General features: G+C 44.8%; 1 protein-coding gene across 1 annotated transcript in view; it reads right to left on the bottom strand.

The window, feature by feature from the left end:
- LOC106814343 (dynein heavy chain 1, axonemal-like) overlaps positions 1–10,717 on the bottom strand; it is an 87,915-nt gene that overhangs the window by 21,098 nt on the left and 56,100 nt on the right. The window contains exons 22-26 of the mRNA XM_014818644.1: positions 8,438–8,569; positions 5,772–6,017; positions 3,934–4,083; positions 3,432–3,592; positions 2,304–2,529 (exon numbers count right to left, since the gene is read on the bottom strand). Coding sequence (XP_014674130.1) covers positions 2,304–2,529; positions 3,432–3,592; positions 3,934–4,083; positions 5,772–6,017; positions 8,438–8,569 — 915 coding nt within the window. The remainder of the gene's footprint in view (positions 1–2,303; positions 2,530–3,431; positions 3,593–3,933; positions 4,084–5,771; positions 6,018–8,437; positions 8,570–10,717) is intronic.

Raw genomic sequence — 10,717 nt, forward strand, 5'->3', positions numbered from 1 at the left:
TAATCGCATTAGGGTTGCACTAGCCTGGTCTAATCGGCGTTAGGTCGCAACTAGCCTGGTCTAGATTGCACGTTAAGGAGTCGCGTTAGTCCTAGGTCTAGATTTTAACGTTAGGGTGCCTAGCTCTGGCTGCTAATCTGCGTTAGGGTTCGCACTAGCCGCAGTCTAATCCACGTTAGAATCATGCTAGGCCTGGTCTAATCTGCGTTAGGGTCATGCTAGCCTGGTATAATCCACGTTAGAGTCGCGTTAGCCTGGTATAATCCACGTTAGAGTCGATGCTAGGCCTGGTCTAATCCGCGTTAGAGTCGCACTAAGCTTGGTCTCATCTGCGTTAGGGACGTGCTAGAGCCTGGTCTAACCTGCATTAGAGTCGTGCTAGCCCTGGTCTAATCCACGTCAGATTGCACTAGCTCTGGTCTAAATCCACGTTTAGAGCGCGTTAGCCTGGTCTAAATTGTGTGAGGGTTGCACTATAGCCTGGTCTAATCGCATTATGGTCGCATTGAGCCTGGTCGCTAATACGCGTTAGGGTCACAACTAGCGCGTGTCTAATCCACGTTAGAGTCGCGCTAGCCTGGTCTAATCCACGTTAGAGTTGCACTAGCCTGGTCTAATCCACGTTAGAGTCGCACTAGCTTGGTCTAATCCCACGTTAGGGGACGTGCTAGCCTGGTCTAATCCACGTTAGGGTCGCGCTAGCCTGGTCTAATCCGCGTTAGGGTCGCGCTAGCCTGGTCTAATCCGCGTTAGAGTCGCGCTAGCCCAGTCTAATCCACGTTAGGGTCGCGCTATAGATCGGTATGTAATAGTTGCGTCTGTTCTCGATGCATGCCATAGAGCGATCGCCTTATTGGTTATCGAGATGGGATGCGACACGAATCGGGTTTTGGTGGTAATTGGTTACAAAGGCTTCCCCCCCCCTCCCCCCCCCCCCGCCTCACGAACCCGCTATCTGCGTCACTGCGTAGTAGCACGTAGTTGTCATGCAAGCTGCCAGCTTAACGATAGAGATCACCGGCCGTATAGTAGTGAGTATAGTAGGCCTTATAGTAGCGTTTACAACATTCGACGTCTATTCGCATGGAAATTGCGTTTAAAGTAAATCGGATCAAAGTGATTGCGTTACTGGTTGAAATTGTTTGATACTGACTCACTGCAATCATAATGTTTGATTCAATAAGAGAATTATCGTCTATAAACAGCATCCCATGCACAATAGATCGCACGAGATGAATGTCGCAGGCCATTCTAATATCTTTTATATCAAAAATATATCAAGTATGGACCGCTCCTAATAGAGCATCATCCCCTATACGTCAAGCGTGGTAAGCTTTCAGGATTATAATTTTAATACAATTAGAAATACTATTTTAGTGCTCTATTGCGTGAACATTTTTATAATTGTATATATCATTTACCTTTTTTTATTATAGAAGTTCTTCAAATGCCACTATGAGGCAGTGCAATGCCCATATATGCCGCAATGCGGCGGTATTACACAAGATTTTACCCACTAGTCTATACGTTATATATTAAAGGGTGATACCGTATCTCAACCCGAGGCGATAATAGCCGATAATAGCGCATGCCAGCCGAATGAAATTTCCGCATTAGACCAGGCTAGTGCGACCCTAACGTGGATTAGACCAGGCTAGTGCGTCCCTCACGCGGATTAGACCAGGCTAGCACGTCCCTAACGTGGATTAGACCAGGCTAGTGCGACCCTAACGTGGATTAGACCAGGCTAGTGCGTCCCTCACGCGGATTAGACCAGGCTAGCACGTCCCTAACGTGGATTAGACCAGGCTAGTGCGACCCTAACGTGGATTAGACCAGGCTAGTGCGTCCCTCACGCGGATTAGACCAGGCTAGCACGTCCCTAACGTGGATTAGACCAGGCTAGTGCGACCCTAACGTGGATTAGACCAGGCTAGCACGACTCTAACGCGGATTAGACCAGGCTAGCACGACCCTAACGTGGATTAGACCAGGCTAGTGCGACCCTAACGCGGATTAGACCAGGCTAGTGCGACCCTAACGTGGATTAGACCAGGCTAGCACGACCCTAACGCGGATTAGACCAGGCTAGTGCGACCCTAACGTGGATTACACCAGGCTAGCGCGTCCCTCACGCGAATTAGACCATGCTAGCACGTCCCTAACATGGATTAGACCAGGCTAGTGCGTCCCTAACAGGGATTAGACCAGTCTAGTGCAACCCTAACGCAGATTAGACCAGGCTAACGCGACTCTAACGTGGATTATACCAGGCTAACGCAACTCTAACGTGACCCACTCACCGAAATCTCCTGAGACTTGACCTTGGAGGCGCCGAGGGTCGCAATGAGGTCGACATCGTCGACGGGGCTTCCTTCGGACGCGCTCAGCTTTGCGAGGATCTTGTCCTCGATCTCCTTCAGCTCGTGCTTCATCTGCGCGTTGGAGACGATCAGCTGGTTCTTGGCTTCCTCAAGGTCAGGCCTCTCCTCGGCGACGACAAGGGCGAGCAGCTGATCCTCAAGGCCGCTGCATTGTGGGCGAATCACATTGATTACGTGGAGTGCGTAGAGACGCAGGCGGATTAGAGCATGCATCCCATTCACAGTGTGCACGCCATACACAAAAGCAAGCAGCAGCATTCACAAAAGCAAGTAGCAGCGTTCACAAAGCAAGAATCGATCAAACGTAATCAGCATTCACAAAGCAAGCATCGTTCACAAACGAAGCAGCGTTCACAAAGCGAGCGAACTTCGCATAATGCGCATCCTTCACAATGCACAGAGAAATGTGTTCATGGCCATTTATATAATAATCTAGTCATGTCAAACGATTACTCTACTAGACAGACAACTATAGTCAAATCGTTCGGTCATAATTCTATATTCATACTACAATGAGATTTAAAATTACATACACGATTTTTAGCGTGTGAGATTAAATCGATTCGCAGTAGATTTTGAACTGAATTTGCAATGAGGTTTTTATATTTATGACTTTTCTTTGTGTTCAATATTATTATAATTTTAATATTCAGTAACATCATAATAAAATGACTAATATTCTATTCAGTGTATTCAGAGTATTCAGAGAAAAATGTTGTCAATATTTTGCGCTTCAATGCATTTTTCAATTACGAGTATAAAGGTATAAAGCACGAATGAATGCACTACATATAACATTAGCGAATATCAGAATCATCAGCATTTCTCATCTACATGTCACATTAGAGATTAAACATTTTTTTACAACCCACAAAGCATCACTGTCATTTCTTCTATCGTAACATATAAAAGTCACATCCATCTTCCGGTCACAACCACATTCCCCAAAAGAGAGAAGACGCCCACATTTACATACATACCGACGTAGATAGAACACTATACTATGTTTGCTACGCGTACGGGAAGCACACACGCACATATACTGACCTTGGTGCGAGGGTGAAATTTATGATGGTCACCTTGGTGCTGACCTCTGGCGTGTAGTGAGGATTCGGCAGCTTGGTGGTGATGTAGAACTTGAAGTCATCGTGATAAGGAATGACGGCATCACCCAGTTTGATTACCGTACTTCCGGCTTGTTTGAACGTCTATCGCAAGACAAAGATTTCGCATGAGCAACCTTCAGCCGCCAGACACGCAGGCACGCGCACGCACGCACACGCGCGCGCACACACCACACACACACACACACACGCACATACACACACATACGTACGCGCACAAGCAAGCATGCACACGCACGCGCACGCACACACACCCACGCACGTACGCACACACACGCGCACGTACACGATTATAGTATATGAGGTACGACGGATGGTATAGGAAACGTGTGATATGTTGTAATACAACCCATGGCACACACGTTTTTTTCGCTAATGCGGACAAGTGTGTGACGCGACGATTGCGGGCCGATCTTTGCACAAACCTGTCGCAGAAGCACGGGTTCTAGAGCAGGGTCAAGGTCCTCGCCAACGTTTTCCAGCATGCAGGGCTTGCCAAATCTTATTGCATTCTCGAGACTTCGCAAGAAATCCTTGTCAGAAAGCTTGATCACGTCGATTCCAGCATCTTTCTCCTGCGAGCACACACAGCATGTGTAAAGGACGCAATACGCGGCACATGATATCTCGCACGATGTAATACGCCCAAAACTTGGAAGCAAAATATTTTCCAAGTGACATAATGCGCAACATTTCACGTGAGACATAATTCGTGTCATATTATACGCGACATAACGTGAAACATATTGCATGCAATATAATGTGCAGCATTTGGCAAGCGACCCAATGCGCAACATTTCACATGAGACATAATATTCAACAATTTATATGCGACAATGCACAACATCTCGCATGCAATATAGTGTACAACATTTCGCATGCAATATAGTGTACAACATTTCACATGCAATATAATTTGAAACAGTTGGCAAGTAATATATAGTGCAACATTTTGTATGCAATATGTGCAACAATTCGCACACGACATAATCTACAACAATTCGCATGCAATATAACGCGCAACATTCTACATGTGATATAAAGTGCAATATTTCACATGAGGCATATAATAATCAACATTTTATATGCGGCATAATGCACAACATATCACAAGCAATATAGTGTAACACGTTGATCAAACAACAATCAACAAAATTTTACATGCAATATTATTTGCAACATTTGGCAGGTGACATAACGTGCAACATTTCCATAAAGTGGCGCAGCAAGTTCCATAGCGTGTGCGGATGCAAAATCCCTCGATCGATGTTTGATATTTTCTTGCACGTGTGGACGTTTGAATACCGTGTGCGGGGTGTGTGAACATTATGCACGCGATAGAGTGCGCAATACTACACACGAATATAATACGCAACATTTCCCACGTGCCATAACGCGCAACATTTTCCAGCAGATATAAAGCACAGGACGAACGTAATGCGCAAAAATTTCCACGAAATGTCACGCGCAATATTTATTCTGCAACGTAATGCGCAACAAATCTCATGCGATATTAACGTCGACGTGTGCTGCCCCTTTTAATTAGTTAACACGTTTATCGTTCGTCATCCATCCCCGCAGTCAATGTTCACCCACTTCTCGCCGAAACGATTCGTAGCTAATAATCCGGTTGCTATTAGCTTAGAACCGCGCAAATGCAGTAGCTGCACATAAGTATAAAGATAAAGCCTATATAGCTAATATATAAGCTAGCAGATAAAGCTTTACAGAGAAGGTAAGTAGAGCATTGCAGAGGCGACATGTCAAGCTTTGCAGGGGAGATAGATAAAACATTACATGGTACACAGATAAACCTTTACAGGAGGGACAGATAAACCTTTACAGCAGAGACAGATGAAACATTACAGAGAAGACAGGTAAAGCTTTGCAGCCGAGATAGATAAAGCGTAACAGGGTAGACAGATGAACCTTTACAGAAGGGACAAATCAAGCTTTACAGCGGAGGCAGATAAGAGCTTTACAGCGGAGGCAGATAAGAGCTTTACATGGTAGACAAATAGACCTTTACAGCAGAGACAGATACGAGCTTTACAGTGGAGACAGATCAAACTTTACAGAGGAGACAGATAAGAGCTTCACAGAAGGAACAAATCAAGCTTTACAGAAGAGACAATTAAGAGCTTCACAGCGGCAGGTATAAGAGCAGCTATAAGAACCAGCCGACACACGGGTATATCGTTATAAGGGGCGGAGAACTTCGCGGACGAGTTACACCTAGCCTCGCTCGCTATCATCAACTCACGAGACACTTGATCCACTTGTTGGCCTGCCCCTGCGGATCGATGAAGAGCGGCCAGCGCTGCGAGTACTGCATGACGACGGCGTTCTCGACGGAGAGGCTGTCTCGCGGCAGGCCGGCGATCTGCCACGCGCGCACGCGCACGGGGTCGCCGAGCGTGTCGATGAGCGTCGGCGCGCTAGTGTGCGGTACACGCATGTCGGCTAGCTTCACCACCCACTCGGACACCAACTGCGCCCTGTACTCGCCCTGTGGTGGAGGTGCGGGTGGGGGAGAGCGGTTAATGAGCGAGCAACACGAGTTATGTTATTTTTTTCTGTCTAGCGCGCACTCTCTGCCCTTCTCTGTTTCTCTCTCTCTCTCTCTCTCTCTCTCTCTCTCTCTCTCTCTCTCTCTCTCTCTCTCGCTCTCATTTCCTCTTCCAAATCTCTCTCTTTCTCGCTTTTGGACATATTGAATGGAACCAAGCCCCTTATCCAATCCCGGTTCACACACATGCCCACACGCACGGACGCACGCGCGCACACAAATACATGTCAGTAAATGACAAAAAAATGGGACAAGGGGGGAGAACTGTGTCTGTCTGACATATGCCGGAAAATCATATACTTAGTGAGTAGACAGACTTCTGCCATAGAAAATACCAATGGGCTACAGATTGCTACGAGAAATAAGTGCATTGTGTATTAGGCCGCGTTCAAATAATTTTGATCAATAAAAGCGGATGTGTATAGAAAAGCCGTAACCCCGAAGAGTTTGCGCGGATCACTAATGGCGACGAATTGCTCAATGGTGGAGTAAACATGCATTCACCACAGTGGTGCTCCACCACAGCTCTCTCACTAAACTGTTAAAAAACGCGGGTTGACCTCCACGTCGCCGGTCGCCTATAGACTGTCAGGGTCAAATCCGAACAAGACGAAGCTGTAAACGAATATTAACAATGTGGCGAGGAGACAGGATGAGAATTCCGAGCATAGCACGACGCGATATAATGGTGCTCACGAAGGCAACTGAGGGTAATAATTAACGTCAAGGTTACGAAAACTTCGCACGACCGCGAAGGCACGTTATCGTCTCATTTCCGCTAATGGATTGCCTTCACATTCAAGCCGACGTCTATAGAGAACGCCACAATGTGGCTTGTCACGTACGTTATTCTCTCGACAAGAATCGCTCAATAATAACTAATCGCTGGGAAAACTGACCTTCGCACAATACATATAGTGCACGCATTCAATATCGATGGCGCATATAAACTTTGCTGCATGGATATATGCGGTGCGGCGACAATTTGCGACGGTCTGCTGCTTCATCAGCAACGCACACACGCGCTGCTAAACCGCACGCTTCCATCGCCTCATCCCATAAACACCCGCCTTTGATGATCACAGATGCAATTTTACCAATTTTCTCTATTCTATACCGTAGCATTAAGGTAGTCTGCACACGCATGAAATGGGAGCATTACCATCAGCGATGACATGGATTAGCCCTCCCTGCGGCGGTCTAGCTGCAGCTCAGTACGTGTAAAAATGACGGGTAATCGTCATTTATCACGAACGTATTCAATTGTTTCTGCGCGCACAATTAACAACCAAAGCCAGTCAGTCGCACGAAATTTAACCGTCCATATTCAGCGGTAAACCCTTCAGCGTGCAGGCGGGGAGTGAATCAATGCATCGGCTTCCCTTTGTCCCTGGTGAAACGAGCCGTGATTGACTTATTAGTTACGCGTTTTGACGTAATCCGATTACGAAAGTTTTACGTACTATGAGTTAGTGACGCATTGAATAACAGAGCGGCGTCTCTTGTTCACACATCAAGTTGAGAAGGGAGAGCGGTAACCTTAATTAACGCTTGACGCAGTACGTGTGCATCTAACGCCACCAGGGGTTGATGAGCTACAGGAGGATATACGCTGGCTATCACTGTCAGCAGCTGACAAGAACGCGCGAGTGAGGGCTATACACGATCTGTCACGCCTGTCACCATCGTAAAGTTTTTGTAAACATTTTAATTATTTAAAAAAATTATATTTTAATAATAACTATATCGCACACACTTTTCAACATAGACGGACAATAAATACGTTGTTTTTCGTATAGTTTTTGCGTTCCTTATTTCGACGCATTCTAAGAACGGGTTGATTCACGTATAGTTACATAAGACCATCAGATTACTTCACTAGGTAACGCGCAATGCACAAATTTCTCGCAGCAAATTTTAAATAACTAATGGAAAAATAAAACATACAACTTGGTAAGTAAATAAAATTAGGTAATAAATATAGCAACCGTAAGCGTCATTATCTTGGACAGTCGGCAGCTCCAATTTCGCCCAGAAAAAGGGGTGCTATAAATGCTACAGATCTCAAATGCACTGCACGCACGCACGCACGCACGCACGCACGCACGCACGCACGCACGCACACACACACACACACACACACACACACACATCCCTAGGCGTTTCTAATAGGTTGACAACATTTCGATATTCACATACTTTGACACAACGAATTGATAAACGATTATGCGAATATATTATATCTGACCTCAATATATGTATGCAGTAATAAAGAAATGCATAAATAAATTAATAAAGAAATGCATAAATAAATAAGTAAATAACTAAGAATCCCTCGATATGATTACTGCTGTACGCACCGTGAACGGACCCAGGTAGGCTATGGAGCCGGCAGATACGAGAATGTCGCCCACTATATTGGTGATAAGGAAGTCGAGCTCTTTGACAGTGTCCGCCCACCTGTCTTTCTCATCGGCCAGTCCTCCGATCAGCTACGAGCAAGCCGCAACCCGACGCAGCACACAAACACAAACACAAGAGTCACACGATAGTTGAAATGGGCGCGAAATTCGACGGGTTTATTAATTTGTAATAGCAACAATGTGTTATTTAGTTTAGTATGTTAGTATTATTAACATCAGGAGTAAATAACCGAGAGTAGAATAATAGAGAGAGGATAATAAATGAGTAAGAAGCTCTATTATTCACTCCTGTTAATATCAATCAACAACACTTTTGCAGTGGGTAAGTCTAGGTGACCGCTGTTTAAAATAAATCAGCAGCAAATAAAAAAAAAAAACAAATAAAAAAAGTAACATATAGAAGTATGAGGTTGTACGGATTGGTACGTGAGTCGAAATAACATGATCTGAGAGCTGTCCGGTTCATCATCAGTCATGCTAGAATTACAGAATCATCAGAAGCCCTGTATTACGCGCCGTTTTCGGTTGTCACAGTCACATGGCTCACACATTTACCTTTTTGTTCGTATGGAAAATTGCGAAATTTCGAGTCAATCACGATATTTATATATTTGATTACGCGATATAAGTCCCCTAGGAAATACGCGCTGTGTTGCACGTATATACTTTAATGGTAAAGATTCGCAAGCAATTTGCTGCAAGCAATGGTGTACCACGACTGGCTGCTAACAAGGTCGACAGAGGATATCAAATGATCACCGTGACGAGACTGTTCAGTGACAGCAGAGTGTTTTTCTGTTGAGTCAGCATCTAACCCGCTAACCAGTACGCGCATGAACCGACATATAACAACTGACATTCCTGAAAAATCGCATTCCTCATGGGAAGGTATTGCCAACACACGCGTAATTTGTGTTATAATATAATATATGTGGAATGACTGCCGTGGAGGGTCCTCAGCGCGTATGAGAGGAGTGGTACGCGACACCTCAAAATAGATGCCAGTGTAATATATTATGCCAGTGCACGTGTAAATGCGCAATACACTTTTGGGTATTATTTAGCTTCATTAATCACTTGAACAAGTGCCGCAGAGCGACAACGCTCAACTGACGTGTACTGTAGCCGGGTATTCTTCTGATAAACTCACTGGCAACCGAATCAAGTGCGCCCTCCCGCCAGTAGGGGGTATACCGGTAGTACAGTAATAAAGATACAGCTGTGTAACGTTAACGTTAATGTTCGCTATATTAAAACGATCATTGCGAGAATTTTGCTCAGAAAAACTAAATATAGCTGAATATAGTCTCACCTGACAGCGAAAATATCACTGATTACACCAACATTCAAAACACCAATATTTTATGCAGTTATAGCATAGAAAAATTGATTTGACCACATCATACCAGCAATAAATTTTTTCGAGTCCGGACTTTCAAAAATCACAAATGGCGTCTCAAACAAGCAAACATAATTAAAACAAAGGGGCATCTATTTGTGAGTGATAAGTATATTCTGGCTGGCCGTACGCAACGAGGCGCAGCAGAGAGTGTGTGAGCGGGTGAGCACAAATCAAACAACTTTTGAAGACTAATATTTATGAGGTTACAACTTACACTCCTATTTGTGTTAGTACTGTTACGCTACTAATTACTATGCACCTCTGTGTTTACATCTGACCAAAAATATCGCCGGTGCAATTTTTGCATTACTGCACCATTGCTGACGGCTCGCGGTACCGCGAGAAAGTGCGAGACATGACAGCGAAAATCAACAAGAGAACGCAAAATTGTAATTGTATACTGTGTTCATGATTTTGTGTTCTTTCATGAGCGTTCCTAGAACATATGTTTATTGTTGATTGTGAAACAAATTACGTTACCGAAGCACAACGTAGCATCATGAGACGTGAGAATAAACACTAAAAAACGCTGAATAAAACCGAAAATTATCAGCTTTATCACGTTTATCATGGATATGCGTCGACGATGAGCGTAGTGGATGGGTGGGGGGGAGGGGGAATGGTGGGTCGGGTGGAGGGGCCCCTAAATACAAAAGCATTTACAGTCCATTTGTTAACTGATCAACAAATCCTTGTCTAATTCCTCCAATCTCGAGGGTCAGAAGGTAATCAGACACTTACTCTTCGCTACGCAGGGAAATGTAAGTTTAGCACTGTCCTTTCAATAAAGGTGATAAAAACGGTGGTCAGCGATA

The sequence above is a fragment of the Priapulus caudatus genome, unplaced genomic scaffold, assembly GCF_000485595.1.
Source record: "Priapulus caudatus unplaced genomic scaffold, Priapulus_caudatus-5.0.1 Scaffold908, whole genome shotgun sequence".
NCBI lineage: Eukaryota > Metazoa > Priapulida > Priapulimorpha > Priapulimorphida > Priapulidae > Priapulus > Priapulus caudatus.